We start from the raw sequence: 24576 nt of genomic DNA, 5'->3' as shown, positions 1-24576 counted from the left end.
TCACTACCTCCTTATCCAGCAAATCTGATTCTTCCGCTTGCAGGTGAGTCAAGGCTACTGCTGCCTTCTCCCCCTTGTTCAATGTGGCATAGTAGCCTGGTGGGGGCCTTGCACGTGCCTTGCATGGAGCTAGAGTAGGCGCTAGGAGAGAGTAGGCGCTAGGAGAGTCTGTGAAATCGGCAATGGTTGGATAGGGTGGGAGGAGACGTCCTGGATGGGATTCGGTAGTCCACCTGGTAGGTTGGACTCCCCCTCATATGGTACGTCTACCACCACACTGACATCTGTGGGTGCTGAAACTCACATTGCATTCAACAGAGACCTGCCTCTTCATAGGCCAATAGATGTGATACCCTTTGCTCTGGTCATCAACACCAACAAACATGGCTTCCTCTGCTTGCACCTCTAACTTTCCCGCATCTAAATCATGCACATACGCTGGGCAGCCAAACTCGTGGGCCTGAGCTAATGATGGGTGCCGACCATGTACCAACTCAAAAGGAGTGTGGCCAGGGGATAGCACGAGAAGGTAAACGGTTTTTCAACCATGTGGCATAGTTGATGGCTTCACTCCAGAAAAACTTTGGTAGATTGTGGGCGATTAGCATAGCCCTAGCATGTTTGACAAGGGTACAATTGAGGTGTTTGGCGACATCATTCTGCTGCAGTGAATCATGGATGGTGAGTTGCCTCTCCACTCCGTGCTCCTGGAGATGCTTATTGAATTCCTGACTCAAGTACTCTCCACCATGATCGGAAGACAACTTCTTGACCTGAGCACCATCATATTGATGTAACAACCACGCCTTGTATCGCTTGTAGGAATCGAGTGCGTCACTCTTGTTTGCTAGGAAATCTACCTTCATCTGACAGGTAAAGTCATCTGTGAAGGTCATGTAGTATAGGCTACCACCAAGACTCATGGTCCATGTGGGTCCCCACAGATCCATATGGACGATCTCACCATAGGTCTTAGTGCACGTCTCAGACTCCTTCGGGAAAGGCTTCTGTGCCACCTTGGCCTTGGCGCATGTATTGCAGAACTCTGGTTTCGAGGCAGAGTCTAGCTCAACACCCTCAACCAGGCCCTTCTTGACGGTGTTCAAGACAGCCGTCTGGGAGACATGTCCCAGCATCCAATGCAGTTCGCAAATGGTGAGTTTACCCTTGGCTATATTTGCGTGATGTTGACCTCAGGCTGCAACACTGTAGAGTCCCTCTAGCTGCAGGATAGTCGCAATGACACTGTGTTGGGGAGCAGGGGACAAGATTTTACACATCTTGTCTTCAAAGTGAACAGCCAGACCACTCACAGTGATTTGATTGGTCGAGATAAGCGTAAACACCATCTGCAGGGGTGAAGAGGGTATCTTTCAGGGTAACAGTGGTCTTTTCTTTGCCATTTTGTAAGTCAAGTTTCACATCGCCTCTTCCAATTGCACTAATCTTGGACCTGTCAGTGGTATGAACATCCTGCATGTCTATCCCAATGTAATTGATGAATTTGGAATGGTCTGGGCAAAAGTGCGAGGTGGCACCAGAATCTATTATGGCACCTCAACACTTGACGGGGATAGCCAGCTGCTTGGCTATGCTTGCCAAGTTGGACATGGCAAATGCATAGTTGTCGCCTGGAGTAGAATCTGAAGCAGCTGCATTAGTCCCCTCCTTAGGTGAGTATCCTCCTGCCTGCTTTTGGCGCTGATTCGGGCCTTGCCCATTTTTACCTCCCCCTGGATGCCAACAATCTGTCTTGTAGTGTCCTTTGCAGTCACAGTTGAAACACATGACATCAGGGTTGGCTTGACTCATTCCTGTTGGCTTGCGACTCTTCCCACTGGTACCCTTCACGATTAGCGCAGAGTTCCCACCTTTCTTAGTGGTGCAGCAGTCAGTGATCTGTCTGTGCTCATACTCCTCGGAGATAATGCTGATTAGCTTGTGGGCAGTAAGAGGTTGCTTGGCAATTTTAGCAGCAGCATTAATTGATGATACTAGAGGTCGGTATGACTCCAGGAGTGAGCCTAGGATAATGGCATAAAAATCACATTCGTTGAGGGCTGCACCCATGCCAGCTAACGACTCTCAAAGTTGGAGTTGCTCTGCAAAATGACCCTTTAGGTCGCCTCCTTCTTCACACCTGATCTCCTGGAGTCAGCAGCGCAAGTCTATTTGCACAAGTTTGGTTTTTCCTTCATGGATGTTACAGATTTCTGCCCAGATGGCGGATGCGTCTTCAAGCTTCTGGACCCAAAGTGGGAGGCAATCTGTAATGGTGCTAAAGATCTGCTGTTTGACCAGTGAGTCCTTCTGGTAGAATTCGTCTATCCTCTTGTCTAACTCCTCTATCTCATTCTGCATAGGAGTCGAGCAATCTGACTTTGTTACGACCTTCATTTTGGGATTGATCATGAATGGAATCGGCTTGGTAGCTCGACCATTGGTATAGTGCATCAAACCTCTGGCACCTATTGCTGCTGACTGTTCTTTCCTTATAGGTTATCCAATTGGAGCCATCTTCGGCAAGTTTTGGAATGTTAAAAAGTGAAGAAGTGGTACTGGGGAGCACGGTATCCATAGTCGAGTCAGGGCTCATAACCTGTGGTTATTTAAGCTGAGCAAGGACACAGAATGTGGGAGCTATAACAAATGTATTATCTCAGTCTCGAGGTAATGGACTCAGCAGGACTATAGTACCTATAACAAATATATTCTATGGGTATGTCAGCTCTGTTTTAGTAGAGGGGAAAATATAATGACTTACATCTCAGTCTCGAGGTAACGGACTGAGATGTTCTAACAAATAATTCATAGCTTTATAGTAGGTTAGCATAGTGATAAAGAAATAAGTGTAACATAGGAAATGACACTTTGCATATGAGTTCTATCGGCCGACTTCATCACGTCGCATCCGTTCTGCTTATCGGTTGCGCTCGCAATATCAACCTGATGTTTCTGACGTCGCTCCCGGTCCGTGCTCCGTGTCTCTCGTTTCGTCAGAGTTCAACACAGATGTGCACAAACATGCAAGGACTCAGAAGGACTGGAAGGACTGGAAGGACATGGAAGTCAGAAGCTTAAAAAGACAAAAATAGAGTCGGGAAATGTACCTCCGGTGAGGCTTCTATGGCAGTGCCACTGAATATGCCAAAGCCGTGGCTTAGGCCGCCGGCTCAGGCTCTTCGAAACCCAGGCCCAGGCCGTGACTTAGGCCTGGGCTGGCCCAGGTCTTCAAGCCGGGCCGTGCACGTCACTAGTTCGAAGCGTTTAGCCGGCATTTTCAAGAGTTTCAAAAGTTATTTTCAGTACCACTATAAAGGAAGATAGTCGTTCCTTGAAATTTACGGTCCTTTCAAATCTCGCTCGGCAAGGTTCAACTCTGCAGCGCGATCACATCGCAGGAAAAGCTTCGGAAGCTCAACAAAGCTACATTATAGACCGCTCTAACCACTCCGACCGTCCCCAGAATTTTCCGACCACCGTCCCGCGTGACGTGACTCGCGGATCTACCATCCTCCCCCAGACACGCATTGGACAAAGCTTAGCCAACCCTGTGCAGGACCACTCGTGATCAGCTTACATAAATCTAATTCGAGTCTCAGCGTTTCTTGTCACGCACGGGGCGCTGACTACCCGCATCCCGTTTCGCGAGATTGCAAGGGCGCCTACTGACTACGGTTCAAATGAAGCTATGATCCGTGACACCGCCAAATGTTTTCACTCGAATGGGGCAACAGTTCTCTCAGATACGGCGCTGGACCCTAGTTATGCTAGACGCAATATTCATATCCAATCGAAAATCTTCTAGCTCCAGGAATTTCCATCGGTGGCCGCAATGTCAACCTGGTGATTATTATGTGCTAGTCCTCCGAGTCTCCCTTACTACCGGATTCACATTTCCAGACTCCATCGCGACTCCACTGTGACCAATGTTCAATATTAAGATCGGGCTTAACACCCACCTCAGTCATTCAAGGTTATCCTCGATTATAAAATGTTTTGTGCCGTATACTCGGCATTCACTCGGCCCTAGTTGAGGAACCTCAGGGTCCTTCCAAGTACGCCCAGTCTGCCACCTACAAATGGCTCGGAGTCATCTATCTATACGTAGGCAGGTCATCGCAGAGGTCACGAAGAACTGTTCTCACCTTCTCACCTTCTCCTTAGGATCACATTTCAACCGCGATTAGGGTGCATTATGTTTGAGGGTATCATCTCCGGTCTTATCTACAACATGCCGTTTCCGTCGCTCAGGATGTGTCGCAGTTCGTACTTGTTCATCCGCCGACATTGGGTTTCTTTTATGTTATGCCTATACTCTCGCCGTGAAGGTTCGACCACACCTCCATGTAAAGTTTTGTTTACGTCTCGCCGTGAAGTTCTGCCATCCTCCAGGCGCAACCATTCTGCCAAACCGATTGGCGAAACTGCCGAGTCTGCCCACGACATTATTTTCAGGATATAAAAGCAAGCCGTCTTCGTACCGTGCCCCCACACCTCAGAGTTATTATTCAAGATCACTCTCGACGCAACACGTATCACCTCACACAGATCATGCATTTCGCCTTCCTCCTCACCGTTGTTACTGTTTTGACAGTGTCTATGTCTGTCACTGGCACTAAATGCAGTGACATAACACAGCCTTGCAAGAAAGACAAAGATTGCTGCGATGGCTTTGCGTGTTGGCCTTCCGTGAGTATGAGTAGTTTGTTTTGCATCCAGCATCCAACCGCAGGGCCAATGACTCACCCTTTGCGCAAGGTGTATTACGGTGATCCTGAACCAGTGCGATTATGCGTGATCGAGCTAGCAGCCTGAGTGGCACGTCGCGACAGTGAGTCGTGTTTCTGCTCTTGCGTTGGCGCTGTGGTTGATGCCTAATACCTAGTTTGGAGTTGTTGCGCTTGAGCAATGCGGACCATTGAATAGATGTGGAACGTCTCAAACATTCAATATGATATTGACATGCACGACACACGAGTGAACGCAGTGCTACGTACTTTTGTGTTTCCTTTTAAACAAACTTGATCTCGGTTCTTCGCACAGGTGATGTCTTGATCATTAAGCGCAACCTGCTCGTGCATACTCCTCGGCATATCCGACCGCCCTGTTAGCGGTTCAGTCATTAGCGCGCAACATAGTCAGTGAAAAGCATGTTTTCCTTCGCGTCGGCCCATCGAGGATCTAGAGAGTGGAGAATCGGTCAGAATGACCTGTCCAATTCAAACTCATCGAGTACCATATTTGACTTGTTCAGTGCATCTTTGCTTGTTGTGCAGTGGCTCTCTCTAGGGTGATGCGTCTAATCGTTCATCCAAAGCTCTTAAGATCGTGGAGTTACAAGACAAAATGCTGCTTTTATAAAAGGTCGAGCAGCAGCTCTGAAAATATCTTTCTCACCAGTTTGCACAAGAGAAATATAATCTGCTACCTACAATACATCTTAAGAGGTAAAAATTATGTCTGTTCCGCGCCGCGCCGCGTTCTAATTCTGTCTAGGTCAATTCCTACGACACACGGCGGCACCATGGATTTCAATCCCTTTATATAGCTCACCAGGAATATCGTAGGTAGGTGAATACACCTGGAATATGACGGATTGCGTCCGCGATACGTCAAGCCGCGCGCTACCGCATGCAGCAGGAGTACATAATTAATTGCTGCTACCGTTCTTGTCGTTGCTGTTGCCATGGGTGTTCCACCTCCCGCGCTAACCGTCGTACATCCTCAGCTGGTCTTGGTTGTTGAGCTTATCCGTCATCGCGAGGTGAAGAAGGAATTTGCGGATAACGACCCGGGCCAGCATCCATTCCATCTAAAGACTGGTTTGCACAACTTGAGCAGAGTGCGCTAAAGGAGCTTTACCACAGGACTCGAATGATAACGCAAGCAAAACTACCTCGCAGGGCTGACAATGGCGTTTTGTGCCTACAATCAAGCTGCTGGAATTCTTGCGTGTTATTTCGAAAACAAATGCAGGGATTCGTCACTTCAACGATGTGAACGCTGATGCGGGCATCGCCTCTTCCGCTGAGCCTCAGGCGAGATGCTGGTATTGGGGTTGAGTACTGAGTTAGTAGGTGAAGATTGTTTCTCTGAATTGGCTAGGATCCCCTTACGATGACCCCTTGCAGCGCGAGTGACGTATTCCACGACGCCCAGCGTTCTCAAGGTACATGGGAGATATACTCGAGGGGGTTGGCGACGACCCAGTCAAGAACTACGAACGTGAGATCGGAACGACTACATTGCAACTTGGCACTTTTCGTCGCATGGTCGGTCCATGAGTCGCTCTTCTTTCGCTCGTTGACATCGACAATCAATTAATATGAACGACGCTATGTTCTCGGTGACAAGTATCTGTAACCTTTCGAGGTATTCGGATGACGTATACGAGGAACAAGTATTTAGAAACGATGGGCGCCAACAGGCGCTATGGGGTCCTGTAGGGCGCCTAGACCTTGGGCGCGTTTAAGGTGAACTTTATATTGTAAGTACTCACATCCCTGCACGGCATGATGCGCCTTGAGGTGAGGACTAGCAAGATTAAAGATTTAGACTCAGCATCCTCAAGCTTCTCGATCCGCGTCGCGGGAAGAACGTCAGAGCACGTATACGGAGCACTTGTCCATACCCATACCAAAGGTTTAACTTTGAAATGTTGAGCACAGACGTTTCGGAGGACGGACCGGGAGGAGGAAACGAGATGTCAGAGTGAGACATTGCGAGCACAACCAGTCTGCGTGACGCGCGACGTCGTGACGTCGGCCGAGACGCAGTAATACTTTCCTATGCTATCATTTATTCGTATCACTATGCTAACCTACTATAAAGTATCGAGTATCTCGAGACTGAGATGTTAGTCGTTATTATTTCCGTTTACTTAGAACGAGCTAAGTATATATTCTTAACAGGTACTACACTACTTTACTGAGTCGAGTATCTCGAGACTGAGATTATATATTCTTAACAGCTCTTTGTTCATCCGCCGCTCGCCTCAACTCGCTTGATGAAAACCCCAGGATCTATCGAGAAAAAGTAGCCGGCGGCGGCGCATCTCCGTTAAATTGGACTTTTGAAGCGATCTAAGCAGTAGTGGTTGTACTGAATCGTAAGTCGTAACGCAGTCGATGGCGTCCCTCGACGAGGTCACGTGGATCGAGATTATTTAATTATTTTCATTTCCGAAACGGACGAAAGGTTTACCTGAACTTCCTCGGAAAACCAGGCTGCACGCTTTCCTGTCGTGGGCCTCCTGATTGCGGTCGCTGAGCATGTGTTAATTGATAGAATGACGGTCCGAGTCGGAGTAAATCACCGGACGATAATGAACACTGCGTTCTTAACACGTTGTAGGTCATTACGTGCCTATACCACTTCATCATCTCACCTGATATGACATATAGGTGGATTGTCTTCGTAACTGCGATGACATGCTTCATACAAGTCTTCTGCGTCATATATACTTCGAATATCCCCCCTGACATCAACTTTCCTTGACATCATGGCCGCTGCTATATCTCCAAAGCCAGAGTGTCCTCCTCTCGATGGTTCACTCCTTTTCCCAGATATCATTGACTTTCACATGCAGAGGAATGCCTCTCTGCCAATGTACATATTTCCAGACCCACAAACCGGCGCTTTGACTTCCATTTCCTACCGCGAGTTTGGCAGAGCTACTCATCGAATAGCTCATGCACTACGTCCCAGGCGTGCTGGAGCTGAAGGCGAGGTTACCGCAATAGTTGTTCACACAGACACCCTCCTGTATACAACCTTAATAGCGGGTTTGATGATTGCAGGGATCGTGGTGAGTGCCTATGCTCTTGGATTTATCGTTTGCTTGATTTTATTTCACGCAGCCGTTTCCTATGTCTCCTCGCAATCCACCACAGGCCATAGTGGATTTACTTCTCCGGACCAGTTGTCGTCGTATAGCATCCATCAGCCCAAATCACGCCGCTCTCCTTGATGATGTCCGGCGCCTTATGGGGAATAGTGGCTCCGCTCTGACAATATTCGAGATACCACCCATATCAGAAATTTACCCTCATTTGGGCAACGAATCACTTGCCCACCCATTTGTGCCATACCCCAAACGCTCTACTATCACGCGGATAACCGAGACTGTTTTATACATGCACTCTTCTGGGAGCACCGGCTTCCCAAAACCCATCGCTCAAAACCACAGAGGTCAACTCAGCTGGTTGAATGCCCGTATGACCACTTTTGTTTCTCCTTTGATAGAAAACTAATGTGTGGTGTAGCCTTGTTATGGCAATACCGGAACTACCCATCGGTCCGTCTCGGCGTGATGGCTCTTCCTCCGTTCCATATCTTTGGTGTGGCAGCGCAGCTGTATGCAATGCTCATCGGAGTTACAGCAACATTATACGCGCCTACGTCTGTACGAGATCGGCGGACTCTCCCTACTATTCCGACATCGGACAATATGATTGAATGCATCCGCCAGACCGGGACCAATATCGTCCTTTGTGTGCCCTATCACCTGGAACAATGGGCCGATTCGGCAGAAGCACTAAGGGTACTACGAAAGATCGGATACGTTGTAAGTACGTTATAACTTAATGTTTCTTCGATCTTTGATCCCATGCTCTTGACCACGTGACTCGCAGGTGTATGGAGGCGGTCCCCTTTCAGAAAAGAAGGGAGATTTCCTTACTGCCGCTGGAATACCACTTGCACAGCTGTACGGTGCGACAGAGTGCGGTCCGGTCTCCATCCTTCCTCCTCGAGACTCAGTTGTCAATGGCAATCCATACTGGCAGTGGGTCGAGTTCTCCGATACGGTCAATATTCGATGGGCTCCTCATGATCTTGATCTATACGAGTGTCAAGTTCTGGTACGTGTCAAGACGCAATCAAAACCATGTGCTGGATCTCCATCTTCACAGCGATCAGACAAACTCCAACCGAGCATCGAAAACCTTCCTGATGTGCAGGGCTATGCGACCAATGACCTTTTCGTCAGGCATCCAACCGAAAAGCAGTTGTGGAAAATGTACGTCGTTGACCGTAAAACGAGTTGGTCGCAGACATGATGTGGCCTTAGTGTCAGTCGAGCGGATGATGTCATCGTCCTATCCTCTGGTGAGAAGACTGTCCCTTCGCAGATGGAGACGATCATCGGCTGTTGCCCGTATGTCAATGGCGCCGTCATGTTCGGGCGTGAGCGAAATCAAGTCGGACTTTTGATCGAACCCACCGAGGATCATTTCATTGATGTGGACAATGAGGAACAGGTTGCCCAGTTTCGAAACCGAATATGGTAGGCGCATTTCTCTTTGCGAGTCAAGATCTTGGATTGACAGATTTTTATCAGGTCATATGTAGAAGACGCTAATGACTCTGTGCCGACTTACAGTCGTATTTTCAAGGAGATGATTCTAGTCGCTCGTCGCGACAAGCCTGTGTCTCGGACTATGAAAGGCACCATCCAAAGAAAGGCGGCGCTCCAAGCATATGAGCAAGAAATCAATGCACTGTTAGTATCTGCATATTAACATTAAGCGTCTTTGCACTTGCTGAAGCTCTCTATAACCAGATATGACGTCGTTGGACTCAGCCACGAAGTTGGTGATAACACTTTACCATCCCAATGGACGCAGATCGAGTTAGAGTCTTGGTTGCTATCACAGGCCGTGAATGTCAGGACGGATCTAAACCCAATTGTGGATCTGTTCGCACAGGGCTTTGACAGGTATGAGCTTTTTTATTTATTGATGGATTGTCCTACATTGCTCCACAGCTTGAGCGCAACGTACCTTAGGAATCGACTCATCAGCGCCCTACGGAGGTCCTCAGAACCAGGGATGCAGAAAATTTCCTCCCTCATTACACAAAACATTATCTTCGAGAACCCAACTATCCAGTCACTGGCAAGGAAAGTCGCCGCCCTGATTAAATGCTCTAATGGGACTCCTGTCGATTCCGTGCGGGACGCACATATCAAGGGGATTGGTGCCATGATCGAAAAATACTCCGCCGAGTTTCTGAAGCTTGATTCTGGTTCAATGGAGAGACCTACGAAGCGAGCCAGACTTGATGGTGGCCGTGTTGTGCTCCTTACTGGATCCACCGGGACACTGGGATCTTATATGCTCGCTGATCTTCTTGGACGGCCAGAGGTTTCGACAGTCTATCTTCTCAATCGATTTTCGGCGGCTTCGGGAACATACAGTAGTTTGCGTCAACTGAAAGCATTCGAGGAGAGAGGGCTGAATACGCGACTCCTAACCGCGTCGAGGAAGATTTTTTACCTTGAGGGAGACATCTCTCAGGATAGTTTAGGTTTGGCGGCTCCCACTTACGAACGGGTTTGTTTCTCTTTTTTCCTGCTCAGTTCGTCGCTGATGTCTTTATGCAGCTCAAATGTTCTGTGACCATGATCATTCACAATGCATGGCGCCTTGACTTCAATTTGGCCCTTTCTTCTTTTGAACCTAATATTCGGGGCACACGGATGCTTTTGGATCTAGCGCTTGCTTCTACACATGCTGCTTCCTTGCGGTTCGTATTCGTCTCGTCCATCGGTTCCGTTTTGGGTCGAGATCCAAGTCAGGGTCCGGTTCCAGAGGACCTTCTATGTGATCCTGTTATGGCAATAGGTTCTGGCTATGGAGAATCGAAGCATGTCGCCGAACAGGTAACTTAACGTTGTCTGAGTAAGATTCGGTGACTCAGCACTCTTCAGATCATCACTCGATCTGGTCTGCAAGCTACCTCTCTTCGAGTTGGGCAGATTGCCGGTGGGCCTACTGGGGCTTGGGCGACGACAGATTGGGTTCCCATCCTTGTCAAATCAAGCTTGGCGCTCGGTTCGCTTCCTAACCTTCCAGGGGTGAGTAAGCTTTTGCGTGATGCTAGCTTAGTTTACAAAGTTCGAATTAGGTCGTGTCGTGGACGCCCGCGGACCGCGTTGCTGCTGCTGCTCTTGACGTCGCTTTGTCCGAGACGTATGTTCCGCTTGTCAACATGACCCACCCACGGCCTGTTCAATGGCAGACCATCTTTGAGGGTGTGAGAGATGCGCTTGCAGCTTCCGGGAAGACAAGCCATTCGCTACCGCTAGAACCCTATTCAGATTGGATGCAAAAATTGGAACAACGCGCCCATGGAGCGAAGGAACGTGATTTCAATGAACTCGTAAGTCGAATGTTCATTGATGGATCTTGAAGCTACTCGACTAATTTTGTCGTCACAGCCGGCGCTAAAAATCCTACCTTTTTTTCGCGGTTTTTTGCAACCGGATGCTGAGACTAATTCTAGTGATGCGGAGGCAGGTAATGGCCTGCGGTTTGCGACAGACAAGGCGTGCTCGCTGAGCAATACGATGCGTCTTCTTGCCACGCGGGAGTCCGAATGGGTTGGACCGAGCCATGCGCAGGCGTGGGTGGAGTACTGGAAAAGCAAAGGATTCCTTCAATAATACGCAAAGGTCAGTGGTGCGCATGAGATCATCTGATGACTGTACTTACTGACATTTGTAGATGACCTGTATCCGTTATTCACATGACCCGCACGCATTTATCGTAAGTCTGCTCGTCCCGCACAAAGTCCGTTATTGTCCATGCAAACACCAATTGTACGAATAATTTAAGATAAAGATTAAGAGGTCCATCAAAATGTATCCATCCATCCATGACTTGTAAGTAGTTACAATGTTACATCGATACTCGCAATACCACATTGTACAATTGACCTCCGCTCAACTTCTGGCACGGATCCTGGAGAATGCGCACGCAAGTGAGCTTTGTGTGGCGCTACCTCAAGCCACTTGTCGGCTGCAAGCAGTGATTGACGAGCAGGAGGTAGCACTGATGCATCAAGTATCTCCTGAGGTGATGCGGCGTGCGGATTTGGAAGCTCTAGATGTTTGAGCGCAGCAAGGCCTGCTGGTGGACGGTGCCACTCAGTGGCTGAATCAGAGTGAGGGTGAGGATTTGAGTTGGATGACGACGGTCCCGAACTAGAAGGTGCCAATGAAGGATACCTCGTCGTTCGGCCGCTTGAGCCAGAGGTTGTCCATCCATGGGATGAGGCGGAATCACTTTTTCCGAATGCGTTGTTAGAGGAAAGGAGGGGAAATGAGGTGCATTCAGGGCCTGTTGAGGATGCGCTATGCGATAGTGCGACTGAAAGGGACGATTGTTTTTCGAGTTCTGAGAAGGTGCGGGATGGCTTTTTCTCGATCTCCGAGTTCGTCGAGACGTCATGGGAAGGAAACTCATTCGTCGATGTGGAACCTTCCATAACGGGGCTTAGCCCTGTTAGCGTCAGCGCCCTTGAATGTCTCCGGAATGATTTGCCCCTCCTTGATAACTGGGTTGATAACTGGGAGTCTGGGGGATGGGAAGCATGTTGTGCGGATTCTTGTGAATAGATGGATTCAGGGCTGCTGGCGTCGACTTCACTGCTTACTGCCCGAGTTTGGAATTCCGATTGTTTCCGGGTGGTTTGCTCCGCTGGCAGACTGGGGAATGATATCTGCGGCTTGAGCGGTGCCGCATCTCCAGCCGAAACGGCCCTGCTACTCTGCTCGAACAAATTGATGTCGGTACTTCCTGACCGAGATGATATAGAATGGGGAAGATTCGCGGGGAGAAACAAGGAAGTGCTTGTCCGGCCTGAGAAGTCAGGAACCGAGGGTCGAGCCAGCGTGCGATTGATGAAAAGCGGGGCGGATGGCCCAGGAAATTTGGCTGTGTGCCTGGAGTATTGTTCAGCCGTTGCCTCTTGCAGCGCCTCGCGTGAAGATACGGACATGTCATGTACGGCAGATGTCGGGAGTATCGCTCTTTCGATGCGGGTATATGGGTCGTCGGCTTCGTAGAGGCTGAGAATGCTAGGATCTGTTGTTATATTGGGTAGGACGGGAGGGACGGGAGAGTGGAGATAAGACCAGTCTCGTGGTAGTGGCGGGACTGGAATGTTCTGTGATGTTGGGGGCGGGGAGGGTAGAAGGAGAGGTTCAAGGGATACAGATGGATGTTGTCCGTGACCATACCCTCCGCGTCGATCACAAACGCTAACGCTTGATCCATGCGATACAAATTCTTCGTCAGCATCTATTACCCTCCTCCCCTTGCGAAGCCTCGTGAACCTCCCTCTGCCTTGCCTCCAACATCGCAAATAGAAGCATGCACCTGCGGCCAAAGCTGCGCTTGCTACAACTCCGATGATGATTCCTGCGATAGTTGCTGTGGATATTGAGGAACCTTCGGTAGAAGTAGAAGTCATAGTGGATTCGGTATTTTGTTAGCAGAGGCAAATCAGACAATGCGCTGGGGACCAGCAGGGCCTTTATTAACTACTAGACACCAAGCCGACGGTGAAGTTACACCGAGAGAAGTTTACGTTGGCGACTTCGTCGTGACCGCTAACAGAAAGTCATGCTAGCTGTGCCACAGCCTCGTGGAGTAAATTTAGTGCGGTGTGTACTTCCGGTGCGCCTAATGGTGGCTACGCAAGTCTTGGCGCAAATAAGCCTATCACCGTACTCGTTATTTGTGTTCAACGTCTAGGAATCACCCAAGACGTTGATCTTACACGCTTCTAACATACTTCGTATCGAATTGCGGAAGGCTGAATGGACCGTCCAAAATCCTTCAAATCTGCGGAATCGAACGGGGGTCAAAGCCCGCCATTGGTTGAAAGCTGGGTTTGAAGTAAATCTTCCGCGTACGCAATTTGCAGGAACGTTCCCGCACCGAGAATCATAGGATGCCTCTTGAGCCAGCGGTCGACCACACTCGGACATTGGACACGCGGTTGACACGTTTTCTTGGTCGGGATCATTGACGCGTTTTGTGTCGTTTTGATCCTGATATAGCTTGGAGCAACACTGATAGAGTCGTTTGAGATGTTCGTCACATCTCTCTGGAGAGTACGTGTTTGCTGAAAGGCATGCTTGAAGTGCACAAGCTTATTATGTACAGCATCGAAAACGAACTTAGACCCTGGAGACGCGGAACATGAAAAAAAAAACTTACCTTCGGCTTGACAAGGCTGTTCCTGGTGATCACCCGTAATTTGGTAAGAACAGAATGAGAGCGAGGGTCTCACCTGTTTCATCTCAAAAAAAGAGAATACTACAGCAAGCTATTTGCTGGTCACATATGATGTTTAGTGAAACCTGTGGGGTGGTAGTGACGCTTTGGTGAATCGTGACGTACGTTTAGGTCACAACCATCTCCTCAATTACAAAAGTCAAATGACATAGTAGTAACGATAAGTTAGCGCCATCCGGCTGGTCATGTGGTACTAGAACAAGCTTAAGTTTCGATCGCTCCGTCCTCGAGATTAGTACATACATACAATGAATCGATTCTGAGTTCAAGGAGGTGGCAATCTGCGGCGCGTCTTTCTCACGGTAAGCATCCTGTATTAATACTAGTAGGATATCGAGGGACCTTCAAGGACCCACTCCTGTCTACAATCTACCCTTTGTATAACCTTCTCGCCGGCTTTGAAAGAGTGTCGTAGAGCTGAAGCTTCCAAGCCTTTCTTTGGTTCGAATGCTCTTTGTACGCAGGGATCAATCAGATCTGACAACTAATGTGAACACAGGAAACGCGATCTCTGTTGCTTTCATCAGGGTCGGTACCGCGACCGCAGCTCTTTATCTGTCTTTATTGTGACAGTGCTGTCGAAACGGCGTAGCAACACGGGACCCTTACAAGTGAACTCCTCAGGGGATCCTTAAGAGTCGCCACTTAGCACGCAGATCCAGCACCTCAGCCGCGTGTTTGCTTAAATAACTCGATCCCCTGCGTTTTCCTCTCTATCATCTCTCTATCTTTCCACCATGCCAAAGCGTATCCCTACCCCTCCTCCTGCAGACGATGAACCTCGCTACCTCAGCGTCGTCCACCCGTACGTCCTCGATGGGCACTGCAACATGGAACTGCCCAAGGATAGACAAGATTTCGCTCGTTGGGTAGCGTGCTGCATCGACGCTAAGTACTTTTACGCATTTTTCCATAAACCCAGTGTGAGTAGTGGTGTGGATCGTCTGAGCAGTGCATATAGTTGACCTTCATGTGTCTACCCCATTTTCAATAGGCACGCGACATGGTTATCATCGAAGTGGCGCGCGAGTGCCCCCAGCTTGACCGCTTACTCGGCGAGCATCGCTGGAGCGAGTTCCTGAGAAAGTCGTCTGAACAAGAGAACGACCAAGTCACCAAGGTTTTTTATTGCACTTATTGCACCGGAAGACAAGTGCAGAAGAATGGTGAGTCGAGCAATTAACTTGATTTGAATTCTGCCACCTCTCCGATTACATGTTGATAAGCCCGATCGGTGCTGTGATAATTGAGGAACCTTGATTACCTTCTATGAACGGATCAACTGACCAATACCATATCGGATTTCCCTCCTAGGCTGGAAGCGTATCTTCGTTGAAGATGCTTGGTTTAAGACCTGGTCGCCGAACAACCAGTAAGTCCTCATCCTTTGACTCCAACTGTGTAAGTCGTTTTTGGTCACATTCACTGACATACCATACCGTTCTTCCAGTTTCATCACTTTTCCTTATCCTGAAACCCATTTTTGTGATGTACCTGTCGAGGATCAAACCAATCACCCGATGTGCAGGCCCCTTCCGGGCGCTGTAAAGCCACCTCCCCCTGAGACGCTGGCTGCTCCCGAACCAAGTAAGCCGAGACCCACTGCGCTATTTCTGGCTTATATTTCTCACCATCCTTGCTTACAGTCGTCGGTTCCCGAGAATGGACCACCACCAAACAGCTCCCTGCCCCTGTCGCAAAGGCTGCGAGAAGTGCGTGGTCTAAAGGTACCCCAAAATCTACAGCACCGATTGGCAATTCGTGGAAGGCTGCCATCGCTACTTCCTCCCCGCCCATCGCTGGGCTGAAGAAGCAGCCCGCAGTTGGCGGCGGCCCCGTCGCAGTAAAAGCATCTGACGTTTGTATGTGGTCTACTGCTTCTCCTTTTCGTTCTGACGACTAAGCGCTTCCTTCGTTTCACTATTAGGGGTCGGTCTTCCTCTGCCCTCAGGACTTGGACCCAGCGGGTGGTCAGACTCCCCCGCCGGCTCCGGAAGGAACACTCCCGCACACGTAACTCCATCTCCTTTACCCAGAACATTGTCGAATCAATCTCCCGAGGTCCCTCCTGGTTTGAGTGGCAGAACAGCTTCGAACGCCGCAACGTCCTATCCTACTCATCCCCCCGGAATTTCGGCAGTACCAAGCGCGTGGAGTGCTCCTCGCATCGAGACGGCACCGCGCCTCGATCGTGATAACACAAGCGTCGCTAGCTGGAGCTCCAGCGGAGGATCCTCCAGCGCCAGCACCGACATCATTCTCACGCCTGCGAACGCCCCAGATGATCCATACACGGTTCAAGTCCAAATTTCGGAAAGTATGGAACGAGCGCTGGATGGGCTATCAGTCCATCATGATCTAGATCCCAATCTCGCTGAACTGGACGCGATCGCACCCGGACATTGGGAAGAACCTACCAGCGCTCAAGTTTCATGGTCGGAGTATCCCATCAGTAGCGCCGATGGGGTCATTTGGGATGATGCTCCCGCAGACGCTGAGGCGCAGTGGAAGGAGCTGACTGATCAGCCGGAGGCGGAGAAGCCGATTATATGCAATGCCCATGGAACGATCTGCAAGAAGGGGATATGTAGGGAGTATGCGAAGCAGCACCGCGAAGCGGAGAGGGAGAAAGCACTGAAGGATAAATCTGCGGGCGCCAAGAAGGGTAGGGGTAGGGGCAGGGGCAGGGGCATGGGCATGGGCAGAAGCGCTGGTGAAGCTCCTTCCAATGCTTTCAGAGGTCGCGGCGCACCAGTGAGGACGAATTGGCAAGGCGCTCCAAGGGCTATCGTATCTGCCGCTGCCATCGAGCACATGGAAAGCGTCAAGGATGCGGAATCTGTCGTGGGGGAAACTCCGAGTGGATGGGGCAACACGTCAGATGCCTCGTGGAGGTCCGCGAGCAAAGATGAGCCTGAACCGGCTGCGGTGGAGTCCGCGGACAATGATGCTCCTGAGCCGTCTGAGGACGGCTGGGGCAATTCTGTAGCTAGCTATGATCCTTGGCTTACTGTTCCTGCGAAGCCCGAGCCCCGGCGGAAGCCCGAGCCATCGTGGCAGAAGCCCCAGCCCTCGTCGCAGCAGAGGCCCCAGGTCCAGCAGAAGTCTCAGCCTTGGTCCCAGCAGAAGTCCCAAGCGCAGCCGAAGTCTCAGTCTTGGTCCCAGCAGAGGCCTCAAGCCCAGTCTTGGTCCCAGCAGAGGCCCCAAGCCCAGCCTGGGTTCCAGCAGAGGCCCCAGGCTCAGCCGAAGGCCCAGCAGAGGCCCCAGGCCCAGCAGAAGCCCCAGCCAAACGCCAACGCCAACGCCAATAACACGAACAAGAAGGTTAACTCTTCCTGGGCAGATCAGATGGACGCCCATAGCGCTGCTGGATACCCCAGTGAAGATGGGTACTCTACTGCCACACGTGGGGGACGGGCGAAGCCTCCCCAGAGCTGTGCCAGTTCTAGTGATTGGGGCACTATCGATGAATCGCCCTGGTGAGCGTATCACCTGCATTAATGAGCGAGTACAGTTGCAGGGTCATGGAGACCCATGTATTGCCGTCGTATTTTTTTCTCCTTGTATTCCTATCCGAAGCGCCATTCGATTTTGTACTGTTATTCCTTGACGATATATGTGCCATACCCTGATCAATTTTCGTACCTACATACATACCGCAGAAAGACCTTTTGTTGTACCGATACCATCCAATCAGCATCTGCGATCATTGACGTAATTGCATGCGTGTTGTTGTACTTCCAAAGTTTCGCGACCTTGTTTTACTAAGTTATGATACCCTCATTCAATATCATCCATGCACGAGTCAATATTCATGCCGCGATCTTCTCCAGAGTGCCCTGCAGAGACCTTGTGCAATTTTACAATCCGGTTTCCTTGGTTCTGTTGTACTTATGCGTCTCATCATGGTCCCGTCACGAAGTTCTCAACGCGGAACAATGTCTTGATGATATTTTAGGTACAGTCGATGTCTAGTATGTTCCCTCAACCTAGCACCATGGGTAACGTTCCCTCTATCTTTGTGCGTACTCCGCAAGAACACCTGGAGTACATGTGGACACATCGAAATCCACTCCCATATGAAGCCCCGCCTGGGTACGCGAGCCCCATCTTCTCACCTGACATTGATTACTGAGCCACGAGCAAACAGGCATGTCCGCGTTTATCTGCTTCCACAGTGGACACCGGGTAAAAGCCCGCTTAACGAGCCATGGGCTGCGCTAAAAGGTGATTTTCCAGTCGAACCTACTACGGGTGAGCTGGATTTAAAAAAAGTAAAGGGTAAGTGGGCCCTCGAGCGGTGTTCGGTGCGTTTTACTTGGATGATGCTCTGTCTATTAATATACTGATTGACTCGGATGAACGTGCTAGGCGATCGATCTGGAGAGAATGCAGCCATTTGAGGAGAATTGTAAGGGGAGGTTGTCGCGGCTTGCTTTGAATGTGTTGGCTGATGCGAAGGGGGTTGTGTGGATGTATGGTGAGTTTGTGATGTCTTCCTTGTCCCTGTCTCATAAAGGAGACTGCTATATCCCCTTCATTTCACGCGAGTTTCATACTTCATGCTCATTTCTCATTTGTTTTGTTCCAACCCAGAGCCAACCCCTTCCGAAGCCACCATATCTATACGCACAGACCGCCTACGTATTGTGCGGCAATACGATGCCGCCGTCGAACGTATCCTAGAAGCGACGCTAGGTCGCATATCCAAACTACTCGACAACGGTGTCGTGGGCGAAAGCGTTTCTCATTGCTACCCGCAATACTCTGGTGCTGCCTCAGGCTCTCCCGATGTGCCGCAGGAGGCCGCAAGCGAGGGCGTATCGGTCGAGGAGGACGTCGGAAAGGCCGAGGTTAGCAAAACAAAAACAAAACAAAAACAAGCGCTGCTCTCTATCAACAGCAACGGCAACTTGTATTCTTCGCCGCGCTTTTATTTTTATTTTTTTCTGGTGCGCTGGGTCGATATGCTCGAATCGGGAGGGAGCTCGTGTTTGGGTGGTGAGCATTTGTTGTCATTTTTTCCACTCAAAGCTATGCGTATGTGCCCTTCCTCACTATGCCTTCCCACCGCTGTTTTATATGCTTTTATGCTCCCTGTATCGTGCTTCTACTATCGCCAACTTCTTAGTTGGCCCACATGCCTAGCTTCATTGCTTAACATTCTTGACTCTCGCACTTGTACATTACCATTAATATTGTCCCCAATTTCAAAATTCTCGAGCAATGCCCTGCATTTTTATTACAATAGTCTCCAGGCAGGCATTCAACCCGTCTTCTGGCAAATCCTCCAGGTCGCAGACCTTCGCATCAACGTATGTGATAGAAGCTCGTTGTAAATCATCGGACGTTCTTATCTGGTTTTCTGACCTGGTGCAAGTGCAACAAGTCCGCGTAAGACAAGGGGAATGATTGCATCTATATTTTCTTGAGTGGGAAAATAACCCATAAAAGACATCATTCATGTGGCCATCCAGGATAGATGGCATTCGTGACACTGATGGGCCGTAAGCACTATCAGCCTGATTGAAGAGCCAAGAAGTACCCACTGCCAGTGCACCATTGTGATTGGATAGGAGGTGATGCATTTTGGTGTGAAGATACACGCCAGACCGGTACACAAGCCTGTATGATACTGCCGAGAAAGGCACATATAATAACGGGGAGTATTCTTGCTGCAGCCTTAATGGAGGCAAATCTTGGCATGCCCTGGGCGTCTATGGAAACACAAGGCAGGTGAAGCAGCACCAAACGCACGCAAGTCCACCTCGACCGCGTTCGACACCATCGACTTCTAGTACATTAATGTCTCAGCTCATTCCAAACACCACACCCCTTCGACGTTTTAAAGATCATACATCCACCATATGGGCTGTAGCAGTTTCCCCTGATAGACGACGAATGATCACGAGCTCATGGGACAAGACGCTTCATCTGTGGGACTTGAATACAGGTGCAGTATTGAAGAAGATGGAGCATCGCAATCAGGTGCGGGGATTGGCGGTATCGCGAGATGGGCAAATGATAGCAAGCGGTGATTTGAGCGGAGAGGTCATCGTCTGGCACGGAGAAACTGGGGAACCTCTCACCCAACCTATCAAGGCCCACTCCGCGCGCGTCTTCGGGTTGGACTTTTCACCCGATGGTGCAGTGCTAGCTACTGGTTCGCCAGACAAAACGATGCAGCTGTGGAGCACGAAATCATGGCAGACACAAGGAAATCCAATCAAGTGTAGTGATCAGGTCAAGTGCATTCGGTATTCACCGTCTGGCAAACATCTTGCTGTCGCAACAGACAGTAATATCGAAATTTATAATTCGGCCAGGAGGGAACGCGTCGCAAGCTGCGAAGGTCATACAAAATGGAACTGGTCGCTCGCGTGGACGCTCGATGGTACCCGCCTTCTCTCAGGGGGCAATGACAAGGATCCCACCATACGGGAGTGGGACACATCCACTTGGAAGCAGGTCGGCGATCCTTGGACAGGTCACACTCAAACTATCCTCACCATTGCCATCCATCCTGCGGGCACCCACATCGCTTCCGCATCTGATGATACTCATGTCCGTCTCTGGCGTCTCTCAGATCGACAAACCATCGCCATCTTCCAGCACTCATCCTTCACGAAATGTGTCACTTTCTCCATGGACGGCAAGCACATCCTCAGCGGAGGTGGTGATAATATGATCTCAGAGTGGGAAACACCCAAGGGTGTAAATTTAGAGGCATGTTTCCATCCTTGACTCTGGTAACGCTATGCTTCATGTCACAGATCCTCTCCGTCAATTCTACTACCCGCGATGCATGCATCGCGGGGGACTTGTCTACTGCTGAGGAGTTACTCACGGAAGAAATCGACACCAATGCAAACAACTACACCGCGTATGCCAATCGTTCATTCATCATGGCGCGAAAAAATGACTGGGGTCATGCGCTTGATGATGCCAACAAGGTGAAATTGACAGACCCATCATTACTCCCTCACGAATGGCTAACTTCCACTGTGACATAGTCCATTATCATTCAGCCTTCCTTGACAGGTTACATCTCCAAGGGCATCGCCTTATGCGGAAAAGGTCAGGTCCGGGACGCGAAGGTAGCATTCGACGTCGCATTCATGTTCACGAACGAAAATTCAAACACCGTTCATTTCCTTCTTCTGGTCAAGGCACGTTATTTTCCCCGCCCCCACACCCCACATACACCCTATTTCATCATGGATTTCAGGCTATCGCGCTGTTTGCTGCAGATGAACATGAAGAGGCAATGTTGCTCCTCAAAGAGCTAGCTGCAGCTTGTCCAAACAACAATGCTCTTGGGCGTCATGTCGTAGAAGTAAATCTTTCCATCAATCCCAGGTTCCATGCATTGATACTGATTTTCTGAACTTCGCATGTCAGGCATATCTATGTGTTCAGCTCGGAGTCAATGCCTTGAATGGCGCGCGGTACGACGAAGCTGCTGAACACTTCACTGCTGCTGTCAACTGCACGACCTTCCCATCTACAACCGCTATTGATTCCATATATAAAGACTTGGTAATGGTATGTTGATATGATTCGAATGTGCTTTCACGCCTAACTCCGTACTTTTTACAGCTCTTCGGATGGGATCTGAAGTCCTTGTGGCAAGATGTACACCAGAAACGGTGCGATGCACTCCGTCAGGCAGGTAGACATGAAGAAGCTGTAGAATCGTATCAACACATGATGGATACGAGCGACGAAAATACAAAGGCTAACTGCCTTGACTGGTCCAATGGTAAGTCTGGACTCTGTAATGTCACGACGGTTACAATCCTCACCCGCACTTTACTCAGCTTTCTCGCAAGAATACAGCGCGCCCCATATTGTCAACGGAGATGCTGCCTTCGCTGCAAGCGATTACGACAAGGCTATCAAATCATACTCCGTGGCAATCAACCTCAATTCTGCAAGTGACATCATCTTTGCAAATCGCAGTAAATCTAGGTCAGAAAAAATGCTATGGGAGGATGCGCTTCTAGATGCGCAAAAGGTATGATGAAATCTGCTTTTGTAGTAGCCAACGCTCACCTCGGCGATACATAGGTCATCGAACTCAACCCTTCATCTCATGTTGGGTACCAGGTGAAGCATGCAGCACTTTATGGTGCACGGCGCTACGATGAAGCTATCATCGCCTTCCAAATGATGCTCGCCAAATTGGATAGTGCTCATGACGTGAAAATACGAAGTAAGCTCTAAGTGACACATGTGTCCAGATGCTCAACTCTTTCCTCAGCTCTGCGCGAGCAATATCTCAGTCCCTCCGAAGGAGAAGGTGTCATTCGAAAAGTCATTGACGTTCAACTCAATACCGCTCCGCTTCGTCTACTCAACACCGCCACCGGACTGTTATGTGACCGAGAAGCACAGATAAGCGCCTTCAAAACAAGCGCAGAATACAACGAGCTTCTGTTGTCATTAACTATGAAGCATCCAGACATCCGAATGGAGCGCATCACAGAAGTGGTGGCGACATACTTCCGTTGTGTCATGCTGTCACATAGGTGGGAAGGGACGGAGCCTTTGCTGCACGACATCAAGGACAAGGTCGTGTACGAGATGACGGGAGCTGGCAGTCTCGTGAAGTTGCAGTCATTCTGCAAAATTGCTCGCAAGGCGGAGTATCACTGGGCATGGGTTGATTCGTGTTGCATCGACCAGCATAACAACGTCGAGGTTCAAAAATCACTGAACTCAATGTTTGGCTGGTATCACGACTCAGCGCTCACGGCCGTTTACCTGTCAGATGTTTCGCCTTCATCTTCGTCCGGCGCGCTGGCGAAGAGTGCATGGAATACCCGGGGATGGACCGTCCCCGAATTCCTCGCTCCTAAAGTCATTCGCTTCTACCAACAGGATTGGACTCCATATCTCGACGACTCCTCCCACAACCACAAGGAGTCTATCAAGATCATGCATGAGTTGCAGGATGCGACGGGTATAGATGCACGCACCCTCGTCGCCTTCCAACCGGGGATGAGAGACGCCCGCGAGAAACTTCAATGGGTTTCTATGCGTATCACCACTGTGCCCGAAGACATCGCATACTCATTGTTTGGCATCTTCGGCGTCCAACTTCCTATCCTTTATGGTGAGAATAAGCAAAATGCGCTCGGGCGGCTCCTGCAGGAGATCGTGGCTCGGTCGGGCGACATTACTGCCCTCAACTGGGTCGGACAGCCATCCCAGTTCAATAGTTGTCTTCCAGCCAGCATTTCCTCATACGCAGCTCCGCCACGCACCCTACCATCTTTGTCTGAAGACGAGATCCAGACATTGGTTTCTTCGCTGCGAAATACCGTAGCTGTGGAGTTCACTTCGAAATTGTATGACCAACTTGACAACATGAACGCTCCTCGCTTCGCGGCCTGCAGACTGCATCTGCCTTGCATTGCATTCCGTGTCACGGAAGTCATACGGAATATTGGCCGAGCCCAAGAGACTCATTTCACGTATGGAGTCAAGGCAGACGGACTTCACGACCTTCTACTCACCACGAAAGAGACGCTGAATCAGTTCACGCCTGCAAGGCCCCCTCTGCAGACATTCTTACTTGTCTATCCATGGGACCGTCACCTCCTCGAGCTACCTGACTTTGCGGAACTGCCCGACTCTGGAGACGATACGCAGAGCGAGGATTCTAATTATTTGTCCCCGCCTGAGTCTCCGTTAGACGAGTCGCCTGGTGGTTCTCCTGTAGAACAGGAGATGGGTGTCTCAGACTCTCACTCACGAGCGTTGAGATTGATCGTTCGCCTTGGGCAGCCGTTCAGTGCGTTAATGCTAGCGCGGCAGCGCGGCGGAGAATACAAGAGGATCGTGTCGGATCATGATATCGTTGCTCAAGTCAAAGACGTGGCTTCTACTATTCACGACATGATGGACGTCAGGATTGTAGAGATATTGTAGCTGTGTGTTTTTTCAACGCAGTTTGCGTTTGTTCCTTGGCGATATACATGCATCCGTAGATACTCCATGATTCCTTCAAAGCAGACGCACGTTGGGGACCTACTATTCATTTCATCCAGCACTAGTGCTTCTGTCCTACATCATTGATCAATGTCATTTCGTCTTCCCCAATAATCCCGCATTTGCTTGACACCTCGTCTTCACCGATCTACACCTCTTCGTTATGCCTGGTACGAGCAGCAGTACACGAATTGATACGAAATTCAGCTATCACGACTTCAAAACGCCGATTAACATGTCCACGACCTCCCTGATCACTGAAGTAGCAACGGCAATTGCGTGAGTTGTCTTTTACTCGAGTGTAAACAATTTCATTGCGACTTGACTTGTCACCGTCGACTTCGAATTCAAGGAGTCAAGGCTTTTGTCAAGGAACAGTTAGTTACTTCGGTGTGGAGAATGCAGAGGTGAATATTAATTGATATTGCGTCGTTAGATTGTTCTGTAGATAAGAGAGTAACTTGAAGCTACATCAGTATACCCGGTCGCC

General features: G+C 49.7%; 5 protein-coding genes across 5 annotated transcripts; 4 read left to right on the top strand and 1 right to left on the bottom strand.

Moving 5' to 3' along the window:
- Nucleotides 1-7504: 7504 nt before the first annotated feature.
- EDB91DRAFT_1061444 (putative aminoadipate reductase) lies at nucleotides 7505-11449 on the top strand (the record flags this gene model as incomplete). Its single annotated transcript, XM_041314442.1, has 12 exons — nucleotides 7505-7810; nucleotides 7863-8217; nucleotides 8268-8569; nucleotides 8637-9022; nucleotides 9074-9289; nucleotides 9344-9505; nucleotides 9566-9721; nucleotides 9770-10337; nucleotides 10388-10666; nucleotides 10715-10861; nucleotides 10912-11166; nucleotides 11225-11449. 12 exons carry the CDS (start codon nucleotides 7505-7507, stop codon nucleotides 11447-11449), a joined length of 3357 nt encoding a protein of 1118 aa, XP_041171538.1.
- A 227-nt stretch (nucleotides 11450-11676) lies between these two features.
- Nucleotides 11677-13260, bottom strand: EDB91DRAFT_1254109 (uncharacterized protein; the record flags this gene model as incomplete). The annotated part of the gene is made up of 1 exon (XM_041323759.1): nucleotides 11677-13260. The coding sequence occupies one exon, from the start codon at nucleotides 13258-13260 to the stop codon at nucleotides 11677-11679; it is 1584 nt and encodes a 527-aa protein (XP_041171537.1).
- Nucleotides 13261-14380: 1120 nt separating this feature from the next.
- On the top strand, nucleotides 14381-17820 carry EDB91DRAFT_1165383 (uncharacterized protein). Its single transcript, XM_041319958.1, has 7 exons — nucleotides 14381-14531; nucleotides 14590-15013; nucleotides 15085-15256; nucleotides 15405-15462; nucleotides 15541-15677; nucleotides 15737-15952; nucleotides 16018-17820. Exons 2-7 carry the CDS (start codon nucleotides 14828-14830, stop codon nucleotides 17571-17573), a joined length of 2325 nt encoding a protein of 774 aa, XP_041171536.1. The 5' UTR covers nucleotides 14381-14531; nucleotides 14590-14827; the 3' UTR covers nucleotides 17574-17820.
- A 237-nt stretch (nucleotides 17821-18057) lies between these two features.
- Nucleotides 18058-19095, top strand: EDB91DRAFT_1254107 (uncharacterized protein; the record flags this gene model as incomplete). The annotated part of the gene is made up of 5 exons (XM_041323758.1): nucleotides 18058-18185; nucleotides 18241-18397; nucleotides 18462-18570; nucleotides 18687-18943; nucleotides 18994-19095. The coding sequence occupies 5 exons, from the start codon at nucleotides 18058-18060 to the stop codon at nucleotides 19093-19095; spliced, it is 753 nt and encodes a 250-aa protein (XP_041171535.1).
- Nucleotides 19096-19721: 626 nt separating this feature from the next.
- Nucleotides 19722-24240, top strand: EDB91DRAFT_1350428 (uncharacterized protein). Its single transcript, XM_041326063.1, has 9 exons — nucleotides 19722-20804; nucleotides 20864-21043; nucleotides 21104-21253; nucleotides 21319-21426; nucleotides 21492-21635; nucleotides 21690-21852; nucleotides 21911-22107; nucleotides 22161-22305; nucleotides 22354-24240. The coding sequence occupies exons 1-9, from the start codon at nucleotides 19896-19898 to the stop codon at nucleotides 24024-24026; spliced, it is 3669 nt and encodes a 1222-aa protein (XP_041171534.1). The 5' UTR covers nucleotides 19722-19895; the 3' UTR covers nucleotides 24027-24240.
- The last annotated feature ends 336 nt before the right edge of the window (nucleotides 24241-24576 follow it).

This window comes from Suillus paluster (assembly GCF_016628075.1).
Source record: "Suillus paluster strain FC165 chromosome Unknown EDB91scaffold_100, whole genome shotgun sequence".
Classification (NCBI taxonomy): Eukaryota; Fungi; Basidiomycota; class Agaricomycetes; order Boletales; family Suillaceae; genus Suillus; species Suillus paluster.
The sequence above is the reverse complement of the archived record's forward strand: the minus strand, read 5'-3'. Positions and strand labels throughout refer to the sequence as shown.